Here is a 25,431-nt window from a genome sequence, read left to right on the forward strand (position 1 = left end):
AAACTGAGAGGACAATGTAGTGAGTAGCTGAGAATCCAAGTCGTAGGGTGGCTGAGATTGCAAGGAGCTGGTCGGTTAGCAGAGTGGGAGTTAGGCTGGAGGCAAACCCTGAGTCTGGGGAAGGCTGGAGCCTTGCAGTCCTGAGGCAAGCTGACCGAGATTCAAGCTGGAGCTTTCTGGCACACTGAGGCAACGTGACTGGGAAGCAGACTGGAATTTTTCATTACAATATTAATAATATAAATAAATATATAATGCAAAATAAATGTCGGCAAATCATAATCAACAACAAACAACCATTGTTTTACCAGTACACCAAAGTCTGTTACTCACTGCAATTGAGTGTTTACCTATTGGGTCATTGAAGTTACTGAAAAGACCTTCTTAGTTCTTATTTGTAATTTGCCATTTTCCTCGAATGTTCTATACATTTCAGCCCAAGGATGAACTATGCTTGCACATCGTCCTTGATTTTCCCAGTCAGAGGACTGATCCCCGAAGAATAATCTATATTTAGCATTTAGTTTAATGTTTGTACCTGCCACAAATACACCCTGAATACACTCACAAAGTAAAGTTACTGCAAGTGAACTTTGAAGTTCAAAAGATCTGCCTGTTTTTAGGTGGCTAAATAAATCTTCCTGGTGCCCCCGTCCACAGCACTGCTTCCGTGACAGGACTCTTCAAACTGAGGGGGTTACTGACCGCCGTCTACTGTAAGTAGTGTTTTCAACCTTCTGGCCCTTTCAGATTTATTTTGCTGATTTTGTGGAGGCTGATGCAGACTGGTCTCAGCAGTAAGATCAGAGACAATGCATTGTTAAGATTATATGACATATCTTTTGAACACCTTACATATCAGGGGAAGGCAATCTTTTTAGTTGCAATAGCCATAATAATCAAAGCAGTGTGTGCACATCCTGTGTAGAAAAGCCAAATGAAATGAGAAAAAAAAAAAAAAAAACAGATTCATCACACACACCTAACCTGGAGAAAATGTAAGGTTTATTCAGGACAATCATACCAAAAACAGCAGTTTTCAATAAGCAGTAGTTCATCCAACAGTCAGGAAAATACATATATACATTTACATCTTAAAGTTAATAATTATACAAAGATTTTAAAATAATTATCTAGTTAGAAAATCAGTTTCCACCCAAATGGTAGTTATCATTCTATAACTTCCTCAAACACTCATGCTATGTAGAGTGATCCACAGATCCAAGAACAAATGCAGACTAGGTCAACTACCTATCCTTGTTGCTACGGAGATCAGTTGTCAAGGGGTCGTGCTGAATAGTTTGGTGCAACATCAGAGCGAGCAGACCAGCTCTGTTGGTCATAGCAGTCCTGACATTACGCTCCTGTTCAAAGAGCTCGTCCAACTTGTACCACTGTGGGTGAAGAAAAAAAAAAAAACAGGTTATAGATATCACTTCACTCATTGTGGGCCGAGGTTCGAGAAGCATTTGCATCTCCTAACAAATGTAATTTCAAGTAGGAGGCATCAAAAGAAACTCCTATATCTTATTGGGCAGATAAAATGTTTAAAACATGCGTGACTTTCTTTGATGTTTCCAACAGAAAACCTGCAGAATTTCCAACAGATACCACATGTTCTGTACTTTAAAATGAAAGCTAAAGTCTGGAAAGTTTGACTTGCCACTCTGACTCGCTCCAAGTCCACCTCTGCTCTCCTCAGCTTTTCCCAGTTGTAATGTTTGTTGCATTTCCTTTTGGAGACCCTGCAGTAGTCTCCTGTCAGCTCAAACACATTCTTCACCAGAGGGCACCCACACACCTCGTCCACTGAGACCTAGTCACCGAAAAAAAGAATAAAAAATCTCTTATAAACATTACTTTAGGTTTACCTTGTTTGTTATTTTTTACCAATATTTCAAGATTTACACCAAATAGAGAGTTGTTTTGTGAATCGTGGAAATCATACTTGAAGTTTGATAAATGGCTGAGGAGTTTCAACTGACCTTAGGATCTCTGGAATGCTCTGGGCACAAAACTTGAAGTCTCTTGCAATATGTTTTGCTTTGGGGATTGTACACATCGCAGAAGAGTCTGGTTGCTCTGTGGAATAAAACGAGTTGTCAGAAAATCAACTGAACTACAGAAAACTGCTATACACTTTGAAAGTATTTCTTTTTCTTACCCTTCTATTCTTGTAGGGTACATGGAACCAAAGGAGGTCTGACTCTCATACTGTGGAGATAAACATTAGTAAAAGGAATGTTACAAGTAGCCCAAATGCATTTGTTTGTGTTTATATCTGATGCCTAGAAGCAGACATTTAAAATAACAACAATCACCTTTGCGTAACATCTCTCCATATGTCTCAGTGCCACTTTTGGATTGATGGGATGACTACAAGACACACAGAAAATCTGCAGGTCTGTGTCCTCGCTTTCACCGTCATTCACCTGCAAACAGAACCAAAGCATTTCATCACAAAGTGCTACCTCTGTTCTTCTTCAGCAGCTTCAAATAAACAAGAAAGGCCTGAGATTGCAATTTCAATTTCAATGTGGGCTCTAACTTTGACAAGACCCACAGGGAACAATCATGGAAAAGCTACAACAAGCTGTGTATGTGAATGAATATGCATATATGCTGCTGCCAGCTCACCTCCTCGTCCTGCTGGACCGCCTGCTGCTTGGCCTTGGCGATGATGCCTTCCAGTTCGTGAAAGCGTCGTTCCATTTCTGTGAGACGCAGCCGTGCGTTCTGTTGTTCCCGACGGATGCGCTCCAGGTGCTTCTTACCGTGCTCCTCGGCAATGCAGGGACTCTGCTGCCACTGCTGGATACGCTGAGGGAGAATCTCATAGATCCGGCTGTGGATCAAAATGCACACAGATTAATGTATTTAAACGGAAAAAGAACTTTATTAGGATTTCTCTTTTATCATCAATTGGTTAGATGAGAGGAAAACCTCAGTAAACTATCCCTGGGACACTACACCGAGGATAATGATGAGAAAGACAAAAGGGCATTTTACTAGCATTTAATTCTTCTAGCACTAGATGGAGCAATAGTACTATCATTTGACCTACAGATAGAAGGCATTAGAAGCAAAAAGCAAACTCTAATAAGAGATAAAAACTTCAATTTAATTTCTTTTGGCTTTTGTTCTTAGCAGGCGTCCAGACTACAGTACAGAAAACATTCTGACTGATGTACACTAATGCATGAAAGGTAAAAAGGTCTTACTTGGCAGCTAACTTCATGCCACAGTCCTCAGAGCAGTATTTGGAGTTGGGTCTTGCCACCTCCACACAGCTTGGCCCCAGACACTGACGCTGCCCTGTGTTATCACGGAGTTCACCCTTCTCACTGTATCTGGTTCTGTCTTTGTGCTTCTGCTTCTGTTTGTGGCGTCGGGACTCCTTCTGGATAGTTGAAAGAGGAGGGGTTAGTAGACCAGATGTTACCATGTGTGTTACTACCATTTACCATAATGAGAAATGGCAGCACTTCAAATAATGATGATCATTTCTATGAGGAATCAAGTCTTACTTTCTTGTCAAACTTCTTTTCTCGTCTCTTGACGTGCTTCACCTTCACCGCTTTCTTGCGCATGACAGGACTGAAAGGCGGCTCGTCGTCGTCATCACTAGCCCAGGCCTTGGCGAGAGGAGAGAAAACACATGACTCAACATACGGCTGCTGATGGATCTAAAACGAGCAGGTTTATATGCAACTATAATATGGTGTCAAAGGTTCTGCTACCAAGTTGTTGTCAATGCCTGCTGCCTTGTACTGCTGGTAGAGATCCGCTTCACTGTCGTAGTCCTCAGAGTACCGTCTCCGTCTGTGGTAGGAATTCTCCCTTCTTTCTTGCAAAGAGAGTTCCTCATCCTTCACACGCAGCATTTTCTGTGAAACAACAGGCAACAGGTTACACATTTCTAAACTAGCCACAAGGGCCTGCTCAAATACATCAGAGATCAGGGAGTGCTAATCACTTTTGCAGATTGCAGAAGTTTCTCATTTAAAAATTAATTTATGTTTTTATGTACTTTATGTTGGTACCTTGGAAGAGACTATATGATTCAGGGTTCCCATTCTTTAAAAAAAAAGAAATTCTGGACTTTTTCCATGTTTTTCTTGACAAATTTTTTTCAATGATGCAGTGTTCAAAATGAAGTGTCTCAGGGTAGATGGTCAGCATTTATGGTACACTCCGCGTTATCTCACTTTGAGGACATGGTTCGGTGTTCTCACCACAGTCTACCTCAGTTTTCCTCTAACTGTAACACTCAATGTGCCACAGCTGATTAGTAATAGCTCAAATTAAGAATTCATCCACCTATTAGCTTATCAATAAAAGAAATAGAAAGTGAAAGTGTTGGTTGTACATATGATTAACATCAATGTCCATGCACTTATCAATTACAACAACAAATGTAAATTTGATCATTAATAAGTTGTATTAATGTAGATATGACCATCTAAAGTATTTCAACTGGGTTTCTCTGAGATTTACGCTTGGGGCTCTGGATAAAAATAGATGACACAGAAAAGATGGTTGCAAATCCCTCTCCACATTTACCATTTTATGAATAAAGTATGTTTAATACAGAGTAATATTCTAGTAAAGCATCGATGCAGGAGCTTAAATGTATTGAGTAAATCTACAAAGTTAAATCTACAACTTTCGATTAGTAACAAAGTCAAATGAAGTTGAAAATGTAAGAAATAAAATATACTGTGGTGGCATAATCCCATTTTTAAACAAAATAGAGACTTACCCTAGCACGAACTTCACATTGCCGAAACCTGCATTTCTGTCTGATTTTGTTGGGGCCTCCAAACTTCTTCATGTCCTTGCAGAAGTCACACTGAGCACAGTCCTCAGTCCTTCTGCACGGCTCACATTCCCCACACATTCGAACTGAGCGCTTCACCTGAGGAAAAACCAACAACAATGAGACCCAATGCACCCTAAAAAAAAATTGCATTGTTTTCCATACAAGATATTTACCTATTGCTGGAAAATGGCACTGCTGTAACAAAAAGCTATATTCTCTACCACTTTCATTTTAAAATAGCCTGCCATGTAACCTGTTACTTTTATGTGACACACTGCAAATAACTTCTGCTTCCCCACTCTGTACAACCCCTGGCTTATATTTTTGAATGAATGTATTGTATAATATATATTATAGTAACATTGATCACCGTTTTCATTTATATGCAACAGTCATTTCCCTCTCATTTCTGTAAGAACGTTGTGATGCTCTTCAGCTACTGCAGTAAAACTTAAATATTTAGGTCAGAAGTACAACTTACTTTAGATCCACGTCTCCTTTCACTCTTATAGTCTGGAGTACTCGGGGTGCTGTACTGTTTTTCAGCTCTGTCAGACTCACTTTCCTTCTCTTTGTTTTTCTTGGATCTATATTTTATTTCCAGTGAAGGGTTTTTATCTGGGGACAGGGAGAATAACACAAGGATGTCTTATTTGTTTTGATGATTTGTGATGCATTTAATGGTAACGGTAATGATAAACATGGAGGTGTTGGTTAATGCAATTTCTTTGTCATCACCTCTGCATCTCATGCAGTACCATTCTCGGATTGCCTTTGCTGTCTTCTCTGTGATGTTAATGCAGTGGCCATGAAACCACTCATTACAGTTATCACAGCCACTGTCAGTGGGAAAGGAAATGAAGAAAACAACGTATGAGCATCATTGCATCCACTCGCAGTTATGGTGTAATTGAAACAACAGCACTGGTGTGGTGAGCTTACATCATGAAGCAGTTAATGTCTGGTTTCCGGCAGATACAGTACAGTGGTGCATTCTCCCCCTCCATACTGCTGGTCTCAGGCCCTGGTACAGGGTCAATGTCAGACATTTCGCTGTCCTGAAAAGTACCAAAAGCATGACAAACCACAATACAACTGATGTCATATTGTAATGTATACTTCACACCAATGATTCACTGATTGCTGAGCTGCAGGAGATTTTTCTCAAAGACAGCAGGAGGCTTTATGTGAGCTCCTGGAGTAGCTGCTGTGTTATCAGCTAGCCACTTGGCTTTTGCAGTGTATCTCTGCTGTCAGTGTGCTGCTCTGTAACTGGGGATTGTTCCTGCCTTACCCGCTCATGTAATCAGTATGCTATCCTCCAAAACACTGAAACACACCGTTCTTCCTGTTACTAGCAACTCTACTCTCCCGCCCTTACATTATTTAGAAAATGTAAACATCTTCCCGTGTGTCCATCAACACACTATATATAAATAAACAAAGACATGGTGTCTAACACCGAAACTAAACTACAGCAGTACATGTTACAACTAGCATCGTTAACTTACACCGTGATTTCCCGTGTTGTAGAGTTTCATCGCTTCGTACTTAATGTTAGCTAGCTAACGTTATATCTTCATTAGCGTGTGCTGTCCAGAAAAAGAAAACAGAAAGAGGCAAAATATATGTATGATATGATATGATATATATGAGTTGGTCAGCTAATAAATCCCTACAGTAAAAGGCAGACTCCTAGTAATATAAACAGCTTCTTTGTTTACACTAAAGCTAGCTAACGTTACTGTATGTGCTCAGGTTAGCCCGCACAGTAGTCAGTTAGCATCAGCTACATTGTTAGTTTACAGTCACTCATAACACCAGTTTAACTTCAACACTAGACTATTCTGCATAGACAGGACTTATGTAACGTTATATACTCACTACAATGACGACAGAGCTAACTGAAGTTGGATCATGCTCATGTCGGATGTAAAGTTACCGTGTAACATATTAGACGATCAGAGTCAATTAGCCAAATCGTAGATTTACAGAGAAGAACATCTTCATTTATAATACTTACCATTATGTGTACAGTCTCAGAGCGTCCTGCAGATACCGTGGAAAGGCAACAAATACAACAAAAACTAAGCCTAGCCCTACAATCGACAGCTCGCGTAAAGCTTTACAAAGACAACATCGCTCAGTCGGCTAAACTCGCTACTACTCGTAGAAATGTCCTTACGTCATTGGTCGGTGTTCTTCTTCTCTGGTGGCAAATCAACATACAATGGGGAACTGCTGCCGCCTGTTGGATTTACAACAACTTGCGTTTAAAATACACAATTTAATTTAATTCACACAATATGTCACACTGTGTCCTGCAGACATATATGTAGTATACCATTTAAATATAGAGATTATACGATGATTCTTCCTTATAATCATGTTAATACTTGCTTACATTAGACATTACTATCACTACTACTTACAAGATGTATGACAAAAACCACTTATCTAAATAAGTAATATTATCTTGTTTTTACACACACACACATTTTGTTGTTTTATTCATCTACTTCTTGTATTGTATTTAATGATTAGTATTTTTAAGAAATATTTGCTTAATTGAATCTTTTCTAAATTAATTGTATTATTATTATTATTATTATTATTATTATTGTTGTTGTTGTTTGTTGTCTGTTGCTCTCAAATTATTAATGCTTTGGCAACACTTGTTTCTAACATTCACACCATTAAAAGCATATTACATTGAAACTGAAATTGAGAGAGAAAGAGAGCAAGAGAGAGAGAGAGAGAGAGAGAGAGAAAGAGAGAGAGAGAGACCCTGTGAGATGCAGGTACACCTCCACTGCTGACATGCTAAAGGCTGCATACATGGATCGCCTGGCTCTAAAATATGTCATGAAAAGTGAGTACCATTTTTCTATAAAGCTTAATAACAAGAGACAAACACAGCAGGCTTTGTGGATTCCTGTACATTGCAGTAATGAATAACATGAACTGTTATGTTTTAATGGCTGTGGCTATTGAGTACATTCATCAGATGGACTGAATTAAAGCTTATTGAAAGTAAATTATTTTGATTTCATTCAATCAGTTTGACACAATGCTACATTGTATTATTTACTCTTCTTTGTATCCCCCATAACTGATTACCGTTATTGAACCATAACATATTGTTATAGTTCAATAAACAACAATAACATATTGTTATAGTTTAATAAATTCAAATCAGATAACGGAACAAAATGTTTTTTCCTGTTCTATCTGCAAATGAAAAAAGAAACTGTCAACATAAGGTAAGTATTACATGAAAAACATGAATTATTAATGAATTGCAAAATCAAGATCTTACATTCTCCTATAGCTGTCGGGATATCTGCGTGCAGCCTTTTATCTACATTAAAAATGCTTCCAAAATGGTGATTAATAATAGATTAACTTCTCTGCCATTTCAAAGATGTCCACTCATCACTAACAGCCACAAAACCTCAGCTACAGATCTGACTCTGGGTCTGTGGTATGTACACAAAATTATGAGCTTTTACATTTACATTACATTACAAACTTATAAAGTGAATTATTTCCATTTAAGAAGATAAAATATATGAAATTAAAGCATTATAAATGATTATATAGTGAATTTAAATTACAGTTTTTAGCACATTTTAGAATTTTCTCTCTGATTAACAGGGCCAGGTTCACTATTTTAGTTTCTCTTGACCTACCTTCTAACTCTAGTTGGTTGTCTTTCAGTTTAGCACACATCATAGTTAAATGGATCCCACGATGGAGGACAAACTGAATTCTGCAGATGTGAACGAGAAGATGGATGATGGAAATGATGAACAAAACAAAAAGTTCTGCGACTCACTAACCACTGCTTCAAAGCCCCCCATTATACCCGACAGCTCCATCGCAGGTCAAACATTGACATTTATAGAGAATGAAGTCATGCATTGCTACTGGTAATAAAAGATTAACTTTCTTCTTTCCTTGTCTTCCAGGATCTTTGGCTGAAGTCACAAATTGTTCAGAGGAGATTTTCACTGAGGACACTGATTTATCTTCAACTGACATCTCTGTCAATCTATTCCCAAGTAAAACTCTTAATCCATGAATATGAATTAATTAATTTAATTGCCTGTAAAAGCAATGTTTATGAACATTTGTTGTTCATTTTTATGTCCGGTGCAGAAGCCTCTGTTGAAACCAACTTGCATAATAGTCTAAAAGGTGGAGTGACCAGAGCAGTATCCATCTGTAGTCCATGCTCTGTGGAGAGAGACCAGCCAAAGCCCTCCTGTGCCCTGCTACCATCCTCTATGGAGCCCTGCACAGTCTATGAAGTGAGCCAATCAATCAACAGCCTAAAAACCACCACGGTCCACACTGAGCCGGACGCTGACGGTAAGGACACAAAAATATGGTGTATTCCTTCTTATCTTCTTGTTCTTAAATTGAAGCTTTCCTCTCTCACCTTGCCTCTTTTCTTGTTGTCGTCAACTTTCTTTCCTTGAGACCTTTGTGCTGCAGTCCTTTTGGCCTGCCTCTTCTGTCATCCACTGGACTGTTTACTGGCCACAATGAGAGGGTGTAACGAGTGCGTTTGGTCACTGTGCTCATCCCTATGCGGCTGCGAGCCCACCACCCTGCAGCCTCTCCTGGACGTCACCCAGCAATGTGACCTCTGCAGCTGTCTGGGTGCTCGCTGCTTCCTGTGTGACTGTCCCGTCTGTGACATCTGCCTGCAGGCTACAGAGTGCCTAGACCTTGCTATGGAAATCTCTCAAATGCTTTACCACTAGTGCTGGCTGCCAGCAAATAACCACATCCAGACACAAACCAATGGGAATCATTTATTTGTTAAAATCTTCTGAAAGCCAACCTGTAGCAACAAGACACAAATGCTACCGGATTATGGTTAACAGTCAATGTTAGCACTCAAATATACGTCAGGGTAAGACATGGTTAATATTGTGTACGAGTGGAAAAGCTGACCATAGGTACTTAATCTTACAGGAATAGTAACAACGCAATCAGCAGCACCGTGCTATAGAGTAGAGCTGCTTTTATCTCAAAAACAAAGTAGGTGAGTTCTGAATGAAGAGGAGAGGACACCTTAAAATCATTGTAACCACCAAACCACCAAAGAGTGTTTTTGGCTGCTTTTTCTCATTTTGTTTTTATGTTATTACAGCTAAAAGGAGAGCTTAGAATTTAAGTATATCAATAACTTGGAGGTTGTGTTGAAGGAAGAAATAATACAATGCGCCAGTGTTAAAAAAAAACATGAAACAACTACACTTATGCAGGTACTTTCTCAAACACACATTCATTAACTATACATAAGGTTGTGTTAAGCATCTGGTAAATTAAAAGCCTCTCCAAGTTTGTGGCTATTTTACAGAATAATAATTGCATTGCAGGTTTCACACGGCAAACAGTTATTCCTTATTATTACAAATGTGAGGCGGCTAGTGGTTGGTTTAAAAGGAGGCCAAAGCCCTCTGATGTCACACTACAATGAGCAATAATGCATTATCAGATATATCAGTTTTGATCGTCAAAAAAAGCCACCATCTTGGTAGAACATGCTAACCAGTAAAATCACTCAGTGACCACCAAGGTTAACAGACACAAACAATCACTGACAACACAGATATTAGTCAGGAGAAATGACTTATCAAACTATTATTCAGGTATCAAAAAATGTTATGAACTACAGTACTATTGTAAAAGGATAAAATTGTTCTGCATTTCTCATACCGTCTCTCATTTCCGTTGACTGAGTGAATATATTCAAAAATAAAACGCTGATTTGTAATTAGTAGCTACTCTGGAAGAAGTCCTGCTTTGGCTAACTAGCTGCAGCAGCAAGTGATTTTTCACTGCTTTTAAGGTTTATTACAAATACATGCAACCTGGGCATTAGCCGTCCACTGTGTGTAATGGTAATAAAAAACAGACAAAAGCTCTCATAAAATGCATAGACTGCCAAAAAATAAGGTGCAATAAAATTGCTCAAAATAAAATATTCTTATATACAATATGCAGTAAATATTTCACAATGTGCCAATTCACTTTACAAAGATCCCTTCTGTAGCTGCTGGTGAAACAACCCAACACGGATGAGCATGCAACTGCTATTAACAAACCCTGATTCCAGTCAGTTGAAAAGAAAAAAAAAATAACAGAAAAACTAAATATACTGTGTGTTGGCATCTCTTAAACCAGCCAATGTTGTTGTGAAACCTCACAGCTTTCTTCCCTGGAAATGAGCACAATAAATTTAAGCAAACTTTATATCCCTCTTAAATCTCTGAAGAAAATCTTAAAAACTATTAAAGAATGTATTATTTCTTAATGCTAAATCCATGCCCCTATTATACAATATTCCATTTCAATAAGATTGCATTTATAAACAAAGACATAATCATCTGACCAGCTCCATACAGGAACAATAAAAATTAGGTCTGTATGGCAAAAGAATTCAAGATGCAACGTTTGTTAGTTTTGATCTTAATGTTAGCTAGTTTTGCTTTAAGTTCTACAGTCCTATAAATAGACTTAACGTTATTTAAGGATAGACTGCACTCCCTGACATTCTTGTCCCTACAGACAGTCTCTGACTGCCACACAGAGCTCATCACAAGTCCTCATCCATTTCAAGGCTGCTCCTGCGACTGCTGGTTTTAGAGGCACCTGGTGACAAAGGAGAAAACAGCGGCTCGCCCATCCTGTCTGGAGACATGGTGCATCCGTCGTCCATAAGAATGTCTCCCAAGCCCACGTCTGGGTAGAGTGCTGAGGCGGATGTGTCGTCTAGCTCGGCAAAGCTGAGGCTGCCCAGATCCAGGGGGCTGCTGATGGTGACACCTGCAGGAGAGTCTGAGGAGGGCGGGGACAGGAAGGAGGCGGGCAGAGACTGACCAATGGCGGCTGCACCCAGACCGAGGAGGTTTTGGGAGGAGGGTCCTCCTGCGCTGGGAGGCAGAGACTGGCCGCCCTGTGGGACCGGCTGCTGCTGGAGCAGGGAGGGATCGGAGCTCAGAGCAGGTGAGATGCTGCTGGAGGAGGAGAGGCCGTGGATCCGAGCCTGCACTTCCAGCTCCTGAAAAGAACAGCAGCAGCTAAATATTTTAGTATCAGAACATATAAAGCCTGCATGATGCAGGCTGAGTTGCATGCTAACTGTAGCAATAATGACTATAGTAACAGAAACACACATTTGCTATATACTGACCTGGATGCGTAACATTAGACTGTGATTTGCCTGCTCCAGCTTTTTCTGACGCATTTCGATATCCTTGGCTCGCTGCTGCTCCTTCTGTAACTTCCTGATGTAGTCTACAGAAGCTTTCAGAATGGTGCCCTTATTCCAGCGCATCTCACTGGCATTGTTGTGATATCAGTAAATGTATATTGTAGAGGCAGTGAAGAGAGGAAACAACAGAAACAGAAAACCTAATTAAATTTCAATAGTTACTAAAATGACTGGAATTGCATACTTGTGAAGTGATTCAACAAAGTATCCTCAAGTATCCTTACGGGTCATTTGACTTGGGTATCAGTGTACCCAGCTCCTTTATACGGTCATTGATGTTGAATCTCCGCCTCCTCTCAACTGTAAACAAACAAGAATGACAATTTCAGTTGTCAGTAAGGAAGCAATATTTGATATACATGGACATGAGCAGACTGAGATTGTGATTTTGAATATGCACTGCATGTGTGTCAAAAATGGTTGAAATAAAACTCGACTTACTGAGGTTGTGGTTGTCTTTCTTCTGCCTTTCTTTCATTAGTGCTTTGGCATCTGAATCTGAAAGACAAATTCATTGCGTTTTCCATCTTAAATGTACCACGAGGAGTTTTTAACTGGTTAGAAAACAGTCCTACTAATGCCTCTATATGAAGATTAGCTATTTCTATATAGTTATTGTTAATGCCTGCCACTGAGTCAGTGGAAACACTAGCGCTTTTGTCCACAGGGGCCACTAGAATCAACACAAAATGAAAGTTCCTTGTAGCTGCTTTAAATAAAGGCTTTCCTGAACCTTAAAAAGGGACATATGTTTATAAAAGTTACTGTACCAGTAATTTCCCTTTTAATTTTTGGAAGATCTGCAGGGCAGGAGTTGCTGACAGTCAGAGTAGGTGCTGCCATTCCAGGGCTATGGTACACATCCAACAGATTTCCTGGGAGCTACAGGAATAAAAGGTGAATGGTTATTGATAGCCAGAAATCTAAAAGCAAATGTGTAAAAAGGATGTCTTCCCCATTCCTGCTTAAAAGGTAAGAGCAACCTGTTCCTCGAGTTGAAAGTAGAATCAAAGTTGGTGTCTGTGGAATGCTACTACTACTACTGCACAGTGGAACCGGACCACAGTGAAAAGGCAGGTATTACAATTACATTTTAAAACTAAACTTTTTATCTACAGATGCTGTTCAAGGTTAATGCACCCTAACCAACCATTTATACTACAATCTTGCAGATAAAATGTAAACAACAATATCTGTTGCCATTTCAAAAATCACAAAAGGCTTTTACCTCACTGTGCTTCTTTTTCTTTTCCTCCAACAGCATCACCATAATCCTCATTTTTTGTCTTGTGGCCAAATTTTGGTAAGCTCTTTCTGTCTCAAGTAAGTTCTAAATCTGGCAGCTACAGTGTTCCTTTTTTATGAGCACAATCCGCTTTGTCTCGCTTCTCCTGGTCTTGTATCCTCTGAAAGCTTTGCTCCACCCAGGCAGCACTTTTGTGACGAATAGTAACTGAGTGCCAAAAGTGTATATTTACTCCTACGACTTCAGAATTCCACACATAAAAGAGACTGTCCATTCACAGGAAAAACACTTTGGATGTAAAACATCGGTGGGTAAGACCTGCCTGAAATCTACTGTGTTATCCTGTTACTGTCCATCTAAAGAAGAAACGGTGAGCTCTAGAGGAAATTCTAAAAAGGAAGTATTCATGGTTAAATAAATGCATTGTTCTTCATACCGTGCTCGGCAACTGAAGACCTGAGTCAATCAACGTAATGATGTCGTCATTAAAACTGGATTCAAGACTTATGATGTCGTCGATCACATCGTCGATCTAGATAAAGCAGATGAGAGAAAGGGCCAGTGGTACTAAGACAGTGAATGTGTCAGAGTAATCAACATGTACTTGGTAAAACAGAACAGAACATTTAAACTAGGGCTGCACTATATGGTAAAAACATACTGCGATTGTGAAATGATTCACGATTAGTGGGAATGATCATTTTTGCGTCAGGAATTTAATTTTCACTGAAAAAACATTACGATGATGGGACATTTTAGGAGGTCTGTACCAAGCAAACATGTTTTGTTAATTCTAGAGAACAAGATTTAGAATCTCTTCAAAACGACAGTACTTCCTTATAATGCTGTTTTGTCACACATTTGACCTTTATCACAAAATTGTAGCTTCTGTGATTTGCATATGAGTTAGCATAAGAGCTGGCAAAGGGCTACAGGTTGGATTCAAACCCATGGCCGCTGCACTAAGTACTCAGCCTTGGTTCTACCAGCTGAGCTATAGGGCGCCCAGCTATTTCAATAATATTTTGATAGATCGTGCAGCCCTAATTTAAACCAAAGTAAGGGTTCTAAAGAGGCCTGATTTCAAAGAAGGAGATCAACAGACGTGCTGGGCATGGTTAAACTGTAGGTGCAGTATTTAACATCTTATTGTGACAACAGGCCAACAAGGGTATAATGACAAACGGCATGCATCATCACAGTGGGACCTTCGGGCACATCATTGCAGAGCAAACAAAAAGTAATTAAGCTAGAAGTGAGCACTGGGTTAGAGATTTAACTTCTCCAAAAATGCATTGTAAGTTTGCAGAACTATTGGCATGGTTGTGTAATCTGCTATACCAGCAAACCAAGCCCACACACAAGAAGATAAATTCACTGGTATCAAAGCAGAAATTTCACTTACTTCCTCCTTGTTAGATCCGATGTTAAGCAGAGCCATGGGACTGTTGGGGGCACTGCTGGCAGTAGGAGCAACTTCAGGGGCAGAACTGGACTGCGGCACAGGGGACACACCCATTGTCTGAGTAACCGCCATGTTGCCCAGAGTGGTGGAGAGGTACTGCTTTACCTGTTGCCTCTGTGCCTGCTGGATGTGGTACCTGGTAGGATTCTCCAAGTGGGTCTGCACCTGACCATTTAAAGAGTTGTTAAGGGCTAATGTTCTAACATACTCCAACTTCACTAAATGGAAAACACAAATGAACATACAAACAGGACGCCCTTACTTTCAGCACCTCCACAGGCACCTGTGCTGGAGGGGGACGGGCAGCATTGGGGGGCAGTGTGACAGAGATGGCTGGAGTGGAGTCAGAGGCCCGGAGCTGAGAGACAGAGGCCTGCTGCTGGGCCTCACGTCTCTCCTGCTCCTGGGCTTGTTCTCGCATCAGCTGCTGCCGCAGCAACACACGCGATGACATGGCTGAAGAGAGGGTTATCCAGATCTAGGGATGGAGCTGAAAAACAAACACAGAACAAAGAAGCATTACAGAGTATCGTATTTTAAAAGTATTTAATGTTATTGTGTTATTACACAATTCAACTCTTAAAATCATCCACTATTGTACTCTAATGATGACGTTTTAGAGGCCTATTCAGATGTTACTTCCACCACTGGTTTCCAATGGAAATGTTGTATTTGGTTAAAAAATAATAAGAAAAAAACTCATCCGGACAAATCAACACACTTGATCATCACAACTGCTATAATTAAAAATCATTATGTGACAAACATTCTGTGACCCTTCTGTGATTACTTGAAAAATGAGGAATTACTGAGAAATATAACATAGTACGGCGTAAGACGGTTACTACAGCTAAATATTTTCAGTGTAAGTTGAGAAGCTATGGGAAAATAACTTCTATCTAGTGAGGAAACCGCGGTCACATAAATGCTGACTTTCACTTCCAGAATTACAGTGCGTTTTTAAATGGTTTTGCGCACCCCCTGCTCTACTGATCCTCCAGCAACCTGGCTATCCAACTGCTCAAGACAGTGGATGATGTGTCTCCTTGTGTGTGTTATCATCACCAGCAATAATAGGTCCATGTGGAAGACACAGCTCATCATGTTGCCCTGTATACTCTTTCTTTCAAACAGAAATTAAACTACGACTAATCATTCAGATGCAGATAAGCAGTTAAGTTTTTTCTTTCAATATGTAATGTTTATCTATCCTGGACAACCCCCATCAAAATCCAACTGTGGTCCACTGTTAAGTATCCGAATGAACTAATGGTGAGCTTTTCTGCCTTTTAAGATGCATCAAAACTGAATACAGCAAGATGTCCAGTAGACTGCAGGTTTAGTACTTCCTGTTTTCCAGATTTATCAATATAACAGTAAAGCTGGACAGACGAGATAAACCTATTATATTATCTATCTTCTGCCAACCAGCACAAGCAAGGAATCTGTCAGTTTGCGATGTCCTCGCCACTGCCTGCTGAACTGACCACATCAGGGCCATCATCACTTTTCCTTTATACATTTGCTGAATTGCCTTCAGGAATTTAGAGAAAGCATTAAACTGCTGCCAAAAATGACACATTCAAAACTCTAAGTAGCCTACTGCCATTCATTAAAAAAACATTACTCAACTGGAGATCTACTCCATCTTGTTTATCTTCAATAGTTTTTCCTGCCTTGATTAGCCCATAAATAAATTACCTTTGAACCTATAATACCTGTACATCCACTCATCTTGTTATATGTGGTGCAGTTCTGCCTTTCTGTTCCAAAACCTCCATAGTTTGCACTCATAAAGACCTCTTATGACTACAACCAAGAGCTGTTACCGTACACACAAACCAGCCTTTACACTTCACGCCTACTTCCTCATTAAATACAGACACCTAACCCACCAGTGTATAGAGTGTATACACTTGACAGTGTATACTCATATTATTACAGTGTAGCTGTTGCAACATGACTCCAGTAGTAAAATAAATGCACCACTCACTACGTTACAAAAACAACTCAAAATACGTTACAAGTTGTGTACATTTAGTAACTTAGTAACTGTCTGACAGCTAATTTACTTCATGCCTGTTTTTTGGTTAGTCGAATGAGCCATTTGAACACACAACATTGCATATGCTCGGTGACTTTTGGCTGTTTTCGTAATCTCTGTTTGTCTCTAATCAGGCGTCATGAGTTAGCAGAGTTCCCCTGACAGCTCGGTGCTGCTAACGGGCCCTCACCAACACGCTACACAAATAAACCTAGTATTTACACCGAAGACGCCTTTCAGTGGCTCCTCAGTTACCTAGCAGTCACCGACGGGAAGCTGGTTCTCTATTTTTGTTGAAAGCAGAGGTGTGTCCGCAGTACCTGAAGACGCAGGCACGAGAAAGTAAAAATAGGAAGTTGCAGCTTAGCTAGCTGGCTAACTAGCCAGCTAGCAGCCGATAGTTGCCAAAAAGCTAATGCTACCTAGCTAAATACTTTATGTTTGAGTAAAGATAAAAACATACGGTGGCAATAGATTTGTTTGACGTAATCACAGCCATAAACCTCCGAAGTCCTCCGTTTTATTTGCCATTTTAAGTCGGTGAACACACGCTCTCGAACAGTCGCTAGCCTCGGCTCTGAACACTGTTGTTTATCTCGGGCTGAGGTCGGCCGACGCATGTTACCCGGAACTTGTTGATAGCGCTGAGATTCCTACACTTTCAGAACTGCCTTCATAGTGCACGTTTACCTGAGGTAGAATGAGATAGAACTACTATTTAAATTCAAGTCAGTGTAATTGGGATGCATAAACAAGTCATTAAAAAAAAGAAATTCTAGTTAAAGACATGGAAGTGTCAGGCAGTTGTAAACTATTATATCATCTTAAATTGGTTCCGTTGGGGGGGGGCAGTGGCTGAACAGGAATGCAATATTATAAACAAAGAAAGGATCAAGGGACACAAAAAGGACAAAAACACAAATAATGAATTATTTTAATCTTTTATTTCAATCCATTTTAATCAGCTATCTGAAAATGAGAAGTCCATTGCAGATGTCAAGGTGTCTGAGAGTTTGGTGGCAATTTTGTCTGCATAGGGGGAAATAAGAAGAAAAGACACATACATTTTAGTTGCAGGATTAAATATAATCAGTGCCAGGTATAAAGAAAACACATTACCCCGAAGAGAAGCCTGCCAGTGTGTATATCCGGATATGAGTAATGTACCCCCCTGTCCATGACCTTTTGATGTATATTAGCTGGATAGTGTTTACAGATTTGTAGTATGTGACAGTTGTGTTTGTATTGCTTATTGTTATAACAATGTTTATTCTGCCCTCTTAGCCTGTTGACTTTTACCTAGTTAAATAAAGGATAGACATTTCTGTTGCATAAGGCCTCATCTCAGGCTCTTTTGCACTTTGGTTTAAAAGTGAGTGACAGAAATTAGAAAAATGAGGCCTGTTTGCTTGTTTAGAACAAAACTAACTAACCAACTATGAGGTTATACCGTTTTGTTTACTTTTTCTTAGATATAGGGTAAAAAGAATTAGAAATCACTGCATGAACACACCACACCACAGACATGATGATATAGGGTATTGGACTGAGAGCAATATTTCTACAAACCAGCTCTTTTCTGTTGCTTTTTTCTTTTCTTGCTGGCAGCCTGGAGAGCCTGGCCCTGCTGTAGAGGATCTACATTCAAGATATCCTTCAAACCTGGAGCCCTGGATGCAGCATCATTTGCAGTTAAGTCCGTCTTTGACTTCTGAGATTTTATCTCCACCGTCATTGGTCCGAACTATGGTGAGCAGGACAGAAAGTTAAAACGAACCACATTTTGAACAAGTGCACAACCTTCTATAAGTACATAACCACTTTAGTTGTAAGCACGGCACTGTTTCAAACCTCTGGGTCCTGCTCATCCTCCATAGATTCAGTTTCATCTTTAAATTCTGGCTCTTCCAAGGATCCCCCCACCACTTCCAAGTCAGAAGGTGCTTCGCCCTGGCCACCCTGTGTCATTCCAGTGTTTTCCATGCAGAATCCCATTTGGACATCAGGGCAAGATGACTCTGAAACACAGTGAAAAGCCCACCTTTGGAGCAACTTTTTTGGGGGTATTTTAACTATGTAAAATGTATATTTAACTAAGACCAAGGTAACCTGAATGTAGTAAGGTCGTTTTTTGTGATTTGGTTGAAATGACTCTTTAATTTTACCTGCAAGAACCTCCTGGTTTCCCTTTTCCAGCTCATCCCAGTCAAAAGCTTTACCCATCTCTGTAACAATCTCGGCACTGACATGTGTGGGAAGAGTGTGTGTCTCTGGAGGGTGCGTGAAGTAGCTGATCCTTCCTCTAAATAACATGACATACTGAAATTAACACATTAATAAGAACATGGATTAATTGTCATCCCAAAACTTCCAAATTTTTAATTTCTACTCACCCAGTCCAGTCCATTAACACACTCTTAGCTGCTTTGTCAGTGTCAGGCAGTCCTCCCTTTCTTAGTTTTCCTTGACGTCGAGCAAGCATTGACAAGAACTCCAGAGTTGTGTGAAAGTCTGGAACTCCGTAGTGCTCCATGATCTGAACATCCAGCAAAATCACAGTGTGTAGGTGGCAGTGTGACATAATCAAACAACCTAGAAAAAGGTTGTAACAGCGACATGACATACCTGCGCCTTGTTGCAGCGTCGCAGGATGGCTTCAACAGGTGGAAGGGGATCTACAAGCTGTTCGATTTTCACACAGTTGCGAAGAATCATTGCTGCGTCAGTCGTTGAAGTTGCCATGACGATGCCGGGGCAATCTAGAAGCTTAATGTGTTTGTCCAGATGCACCTCTTGAAGGCACCTGAAATCCATCAACCCCATCAGCAAAACTAGCAGGAAACGAGCAGGATTCCACAGGAGCAACCTTACTGTATACTTACTTGGTGACACCAGGAGTGGCTCCAACACTGCACGCTCGTGCCCGTTTCAAACTGTTGATCAAACTGCTCTTTCCCACATTTGGAAAGCCTACAAAATGGAAATGGCGCAATAACTTAACTATGGATTTGAGTTAAACACAGAATAAACCTGGGGTATTGCTGGATGCGGTGCTTACCTACAACACCTACAGTGATGGCCGTCTTTATGTCTAGGTTGCGGCAGTAGTTGCCAAGTAGCTTCATCAAGCAATCTGCACCAATACAGGCGCTGCTACTAAGAAGCTCTGTGGTGGCTTGTGTCACTGGTACGTTACTGCGTTTCTGTCCATGGCACGAGACAGAGGGGAAACATTGTTAAGTGTTCATGAGAAATCATGTTATTTTATAGCTTAAATTATTTGAATCTCAATTTGCATTTTTGTGCCAATCACAATATAAACATTTAATTACATACCAAGTTCTTGGTCTGTTGCTGTGTAGATGCTTTGAAAGCTACTGTGGGAAACTCATTACGAAGATACTTAATCCACTTTTCCACAATTTCCTTTGACACCAAATCTATAATCAAAGTAAAACCATCAGTCATGCATTGAATATTTCACACAATAAATACACTTTATCACATCAAATATGTACAGAATATACAGTTCCCAATTACTATATTAAATACATTTATTTAACTAACTTACCAATTTTATTAAGCACTAAAACTATCTTCTTGTTGGTTCCACTTTGAATGACTGCCTGCTCCACCTGAGGACATCTGCAGCCAAGAGGGTCACGTGCATCTAAAACTTCCAAAATCACATCTGAGGCCTCCACTACCTTTAAAAAAATAAAAATAAAAAAAAATAAAAAGTTTTTAAAAACACAACATTCATGTTCAAGTCCACTCCGCCCCATTCTATTACCTTTCTGAAGAAATAGTTTTATTAAAAGGGACTGTTCGTTATTTATGAGGAGGGATTCACATGTCAAATAATGTTTTTAAGCACTGGGGAGGGACTATTTTGGTAACAGGGGAGGAACATAAAACTTTTAATGGTTGTATTTTGTTTCATTTTAAATAGTTTTACCGCTACATGGTGACGAGACTCAAACTTAGTAAACCTTTTTTTTTTTTAGGCAAAAAACACTCACTACCCTTTGCTCACCCGTCCCAACCACTGCCAAGGGGTTCTAGACAGTCTGCAGCAAACAGCACTGTGGCCTGTTAGTATAAGTCGTTGATTTCAACCCTGAGTACACACTGTATTTGGCTGCTGAACAGGCAACACCGGGAGTTTTAAAAGCTTGCAGCCAGTCTGTTATATATCCATCCGAATTACCGATGTCAATCTCTGTGCATGTGTGCGTCATGTTCCCTCACAAACGTCTTCTCATTCTCAACAACTCAACCCTCTACTTCTAACTATTCTCCTACAGTCATTTTTTGACTGCTTTTAAAGAGACTGAAAGAAAAGTGCTCAAATTGTGTGTGTGCCTCTAAAATTGTAATATTCCACAGATATGGGCCAGTTTGTTGCATGTATAGAGCAACTACATACCTTTTTAAATTCTCTGTAATATGCTTTTCTTGAATTCTCATTTTCAAAATTAACATGCTTCTCCAAACTCTGCATCTCCATCTCCTGCGAACACAAAGAAGAAAACAGAAATCACTACAATGGAAATCTGTATAGTATGCAGTGGTTGTAATTGGATTCCATTTCCACTGAACAGGCTGACATTTACCCTGTGCTCAAACTCTCTTTGTCGCTGTAGGATGTCATTCTGAAAGCTTTGCAAATTCCTCCTCTTCATCAGCTCTCGTTCTCTAGAGATTCTCTGCTTTTCCTGGAGGTCCTGAAGCTAATTAGGAAAGGTATGAATTGAGGGATTGGTTAACCTCAAGGAAATGTCAGCAGCATAACCACAAATATGACTGCAGGCAAGACTTTCAAATGTTCACCCTTTGTTTCCTGATTTCTTCTGGATTTCTTTGGGCTTTGACATGGTGCACAGATGACTTCTCTGAATTCTTTGGCTGCCCTGAAGCATCACCCTTTTGTCCATCTGTAGTCTATAAGACAGGAAAACATGCCAAATATATTGTTAAACAATATATTTTCTTTTAGTTCATAATAGACATAGGAAGCTAATCATTCAATTTATCACCACATTTACGAGACATTGTAAATTAAATAAGACCTTACACAGTTTACTAGCCAAATGATAAAAAATATACTCAACATGTCTTAGGATCGCTTAAAAATCTGAGTTATGAATAAAGATGAATAGTAAAATGTAGTGCATGGATCTGTGTGGGACATGGTGTTTTACCCCATGGTCAGCAGCTGTGTAAAAGTGAACATAACATGAATCATGAAGAGTTTCTCTGCTGTATTTGTGTGTGCTTTACCATGTGACATGTCATTGCCATACGTGAATATGAGACAAAAAAAATGTCTGGCCGCCCAAGCTAAAATAATATGCCAAAAAACAGAAATTCAATGATCTATTATGGCCCCATACTAGACTAAGTCATAGGCTTAAGTTCAATGAAAAGACAGGGAAAATGTCTGAAGATTTGAAAATAAAACAATTAGATTTTTGATGTCACCTTTAGATATTACAATTCAAGGTTTTACTAATGTGCCACAAAATGTTTTTGAGTTCAACTCTCTTCATTTGGGGGCTTTCCCAGCAAACACTGATATATAGACAGATATACTTTATTGATCCCAAGCAGGGAAATTGCAGAAATGTATGTGTATGTGATTGACTGCGCTTGAATCAGCGTTTATGCCACCCCATGAATATTTTCCTAGATCCGCCACTGCTATAAACACTGTACAGTTGTTTGGTTTCTTTCCAAAGACATGAGTGACAGTGACGCTGCTAAATGCTAAATTTACACCCAAGTATGGTGATAAAGGGAGCTGGGACAGCATCTTACCCATCTGTAGGCTCAGTCTGAGCAATGTACCACCCAGCGCTACTGATACTCTCTTCCATTACTGTAAACCTTTGGAGCTGGAAGATACATGTGTGTATTTCCTAAAGGGTTAACAATTCCCTTCAGGGATTAGGGTTAAAAAGATATTTTCTTGAAAAGGCTCTTGAAACTACATTTAAATGATTGTTAAATTGCGTTTTGGCAATTGCTACACGCTGGAAAAACTGTTTTAATTCCGTCAAAACAGAACACCAAGTGACAGCCAGCTCCAGCTCCAGCTCCAGAGTTAGCCACGGACAACATTAGCAGAGCGGCTCTCACCTTAAGTTTTCCGAGGAAGCCGAGACGTTTGGCTCGTTTTTGTTCTGCAAAACGTAAGAAACGACAGAATCCGGTTAAACTCACCCACAGTCACTGAATGAGTGAATACATTCAGTCAATACCGACAAAATACGTACTAGCTTTCGACATAACTTCACCCAAGTCTCGCCCTTCTCAGACTTCACGTGTGTGGCAACGGGGTGGACATGCGCACACCATGACGTCACACACAACATCCGGCTACATGTCAAAATAAAAGCGTTTAAAACGCTGTGGTTCCCAACCATTGACAGTATGTTCCTACATTAGGCAGTAGTGGCAGTGCCTCGATCCCATCTGCATATGTACATCCCAAACCAAAGAAGACAACATCTGATACAGGCATTTCATTGATATCATTATTATTTCTTTACTTTAGCACAAAACATTTTATAGAAATAACTGGCACTCAACACAAGCCTTCCATTTCAATCTAGCAGCTTTGTGAGACAATTACCTTTCGTTTAGCTGTATATTCATTTATTTCACAGACCCAAGCTGAAGCAATGTAGGCGATGACTAGAGTTATTAGATCCTATGGGAACCATGAATGTCCTTTTGTGTCTTGCTATTAGAGCCGCATGATATGGTAAAAAAATCTTATTGCGATGATTATTTTGATAGGTATTGCGTTTGCGATATGATTCAGGATTAGTGGGAATGATCATTTTTGCATCACAATTTAAATTTTTACTGAAAAAAATCATGATGATGTGACCAAGGACGAAATTTTGATTTCAGAGGTGGGGAGACACAAGTATTTTTAATAAAACTCTAACTCTTCACTGTGTTTGTCTAGTAGGTTCTTCTAGTTTTCTATTGCTACTTTAAGTTTTACTGTTCCCTTTTTTTGGTTTGACTGGTGAGTAAAGAATGTACAAAACATGTATCCACCCAATTCTGTGTTTTCACCTTGTAGCACTTCACTCCAACTCAGGCATGGGTGATAACACCGAATTTCTTTGAGTAACTATACACTTTGACTGTCTAAAGAAGTCTCTTATGTCCACATTTCTTTTTTTCAGACATCCTGGCCGCGCGCACGCATTACATTTACGTTACATGGTGAGAATGAAACCGCTGATATTACAGCTCTTTTCTAAGCTGACGGGACCCCGCAGAACAAATGCCAATTTAGCAGTAGCGCAGACTTAATGAGGACCTCGCTGGGCAAACTAGCAGACCGGTGGAGTAAGTGTGCAAAGCAACGAATGGATGACAGCGGGGACGGCCAGACTCACACGATCCGGCAGAGCCAATCGAGGAGCTTGTGGCGGCTAAACGAGGCGGCAAGACAGCGCCTTCAGTTGACGGCCCGTTTTCCGCTTGGTCCTAGTGCTTGACGTGTCCTCTGTTTACTTAGCCGTAACATGTGCTTCTTTGGACGTAAAAAATGCTAGGGGACCCAAAACGGCCTTTTTTAAAGAAAAGTCAGGGGAACATGTACCCCTGTGACCCCCCCCACCAAACGTACCTCTATCCAAAAAATGTAGCTTTCGGATTCTTTTTGGATTGATTGCTCTATAGCCTAAACGCTTCTTGATTTGATCTCAACTGTGCAGTCTGTACTTTGCTAAATTATGATAGATATTCGTCACCAATCGCAGACGAACTCAAACCCCTTTCCCGATATGGAACACATATTCTGAGTCCTCACATTTGCAAATGATGCTCTATGTGCGACAATAATCCATGTGTGGGTTCATTAAACAGCATAATCTTCCTTGGACTGTAAATTGTAAAGTGGAGAGAGTTTTTCATATATCGTTTTGCCCTATGTGTTTATATGCTGTTTGACCAGGGATGGGAAAGAGAGGTGTTCATGATAATGCGTGAACATTTAGGGTACAATGTTATTCCATTGTCAGGTCTAGTGGTTTATGCAGCGGCCCCAGTAAATCCATGTTAGGTGTCAGTGTGTGCTAACGTGAGCACGCTGTAGTTGCCCAGGCAGAGTCACAGGCGGAAGGACAATCTCCTGTGTACAAGACTGGACAGAAAACGCTGTGCGTAGCGACTGTCAACGCTATAAGCTGATATTTTTGCATTGTTGCAGAAAGTCCTTCATTAAATGTGTAGGCACCAGAATAGAGCCTGTTGACATCAATTCGGCTGCACTGCTGGCCAACCACCTTATATTCAACACTAATGTTCATACATATGTACTCCTTTAAACTGCATTTGAAATTATCATTCTGCTTTTACATCAACATCACCCCTTTATTGGTCTTAATGTATTATTCCTGTACAACTTTTACAAGCAAGAGAAGGAATTAAGTAAATTTTATTATATCATGCGTAATATTATATTAAGCTGTACATAACAAAATTTAATTTTGCAGTTCCTTTATGCACCACATATTATATATTTAACAACATTATT

At 39.9% G+C, this 25,431-nt stretch overlaps 4 protein-coding genes across 6 annotated transcripts in view; all 4 read right to left on the reverse strand.

The window, feature by feature from the left end:
• Positions 1-988: 988 nt before the first annotated feature.
• cxxc1b (CXXC finger protein 1b) lies at positions 989-7,019 on the reverse strand. Of its 2 annotated transcripts, XM_035661540.1 has the most exons (15): positions 6,846-6,994; positions 6,334-6,414; positions 5,765-5,880; positions 5,561-5,661; positions 5,304-5,440; positions 4,763-4,918; positions 3,741-3,887; positions 3,528-3,635; positions 3,222-3,400; positions 2,638-2,845; positions 2,322-2,432; positions 2,165-2,214; positions 1,986-2,082; positions 1,664-1,816; positions 989-1,394 (listed from the first exon to the last, which is right to left on the reverse strand). In XM_035661540.1, exons 2-15 carry the CDS (start codon positions 6,361-6,363, stop codon positions 1,248-1,250), a joined length of 1,740 nt encoding a protein of 579 aa, XP_035517433.1. In that variant the 5' UTR covers positions 6,364-6,414; positions 6,846-6,994; the 3' UTR covers positions 989-1,247. The 2 variants fall into 2 exon arrangements, with proteins under 2 accessions (XP_035517433.1, XP_035517434.1); XM_035661541.1 differs by lacking the exon at positions 6,334-6,414 and having other exon boundaries at positions 6,846-7,019.
• A 2,612-nt stretch (positions 7,020-9,631) lies between these two features.
• Positions 9,632-17,502, reverse strand: tfe3b (transcription factor binding to IGHM enhancer 3b). Of its 2 annotated transcripts, none has more exons than XM_035661543.1 (9): positions 17,332-17,502; positions 15,087-15,314; positions 14,765-14,989; positions 13,796-13,891; positions 12,884-12,995; positions 12,555-12,611; positions 12,338-12,413; positions 12,033-12,180; positions 9,632-11,900 (listed from the first exon to the last, which is right to left on the reverse strand). In XM_035661543.1, exons 2-9 carry the CDS (start codon positions 15,276-15,278, stop codon positions 11,436-11,438), a joined length of 1,371 nt encoding a protein of 456 aa, XP_035517436.1. In that variant the 5' UTR covers positions 15,279-15,314; positions 17,332-17,502; the 3' UTR covers positions 9,632-11,435. The 2 variants fall into 2 exon arrangements, with proteins under 2 accessions (XP_035517436.1, XP_035517435.1); XM_035661542.1 differs by having other exon boundaries at positions 12,033-12,198.
• A 290-nt stretch (positions 17,503-17,792) lies between these two features.
• On the reverse strand, positions 17,793-23,261 carry gnl3l (guanine nucleotide binding protein-like 3 (nucleolar)-like). Its single transcript, XM_035662764.1, has 15 exons — positions 23,147-23,261; positions 23,010-23,053; positions 21,702-21,812; positions 21,485-21,601; positions 21,298-21,381; positions 20,440-20,575; positions 20,205-20,308; positions 19,927-20,071; positions 19,751-19,838; positions 19,494-19,671; positions 19,262-19,404; positions 19,034-19,170; positions 18,720-18,886; positions 18,438-18,612; positions 17,793-17,897 (listed from the first exon to the last, which is right to left on the reverse strand). Exons 1-15 carry the CDS (start codon positions 23,157-23,159, stop codon positions 17,830-17,832), a joined length of 1,710 nt encoding a protein of 569 aa, XP_035518657.1. The 5' UTR covers positions 23,160-23,261; the 3' UTR covers positions 17,793-17,829.
• Positions 23,262-25,285: 2,024 nt separating this feature from the next.
• The window catches only part of LOC118328096 (red-sensitive opsin-like), a 906-nt gene continuing 760 nt past the window's right edge, over positions 25,286-25,431 (reverse strand). The window contains exon 3 of the mRNA XM_035661701.1: positions 25,286-25,299. Within this exon, the coding sequence (XP_035517594.1) occupies positions 25,286-25,299 (14 nt within the window). The remainder of the gene's footprint in view (positions 25,300-25,431) is intronic.

Source organism: Morone saxatilis, unplaced genomic scaffold (genome assembly GCF_004916995.1).
Source record: "Morone saxatilis isolate NCDOM2014 unplaced genomic scaffold, NCSU_SB_2.0 Contig18, whole genome shotgun sequence".
NCBI lineage: Eukaryota > Metazoa > Chordata > Actinopteri > Moronidae > Morone > Morone saxatilis.

What these genes read in the sequence shown, in the direction of transcription:
- cxxc1b (XM_035661540.1), bottom strand. Translation starts at nt 6,363, where the DNA reads ATGAAACTCTACAACACGGGAAATCACGGT. An exon ending in GGCATGAAGTTAGCTGCCAA is followed by an intron (nt 2,846 to 3,221) that starts GTAAGACCTTTT and finishes TTTGATCCACAG; the next exon opens with CCGGATCTATGAGATTCTCC. An exon ending in AGCATTCCAGAGATCCTAAG is followed by an intron (nt 1,817 to 1,985) that starts GTCAGTTGAAAC and finishes TTCGGTGACTAG; the next exon opens with GTCTCAGTGGACGAGGTGTG.
- tfe3b (XM_035661542.1), bottom strand. Translation starts at nt 15,278, where the DNA reads ATGTCATCGCGTGTGTTGCTGCGGCAGCAGCTGATGCGAGAACAAGCC. An exon ending in TCGGATCTAACAAGGAGGAA is followed by an intron (nt 13,892 to 14,764) that starts GTAAGTGAAATT and finishes TGCTTTATCTAG; the next exon opens with ATCGACGATGTGATCGACGA. An exon ending in AATTAAAAGGGAAATTACTG is followed by an intron (nt 12,612 to 12,883) that starts GTACAGTAACTT and finishes TTTGTCTTTCAG; the next exon opens with ATTCAGATGCCAAAGCACTA.
- gnl3l (XM_035662764.1), bottom strand. An exon ending in AGCAACAGACCAAGAACTTG is followed by an intron (nt 20,072 to 20,204) that starts GTATGTAATTAA and finishes TGCCATGGACAG; the next exon opens with AAACGCAGTAACGTACCAGT. An exon ending in GCCACTCCTGGTGTCACCAA is followed by an intron (nt 19,672 to 19,750) that starts GTAAGTATACAG and finishes GATGGATTTCAG; the next exon opens with GTGCCTTCAAGAGGTGCATC.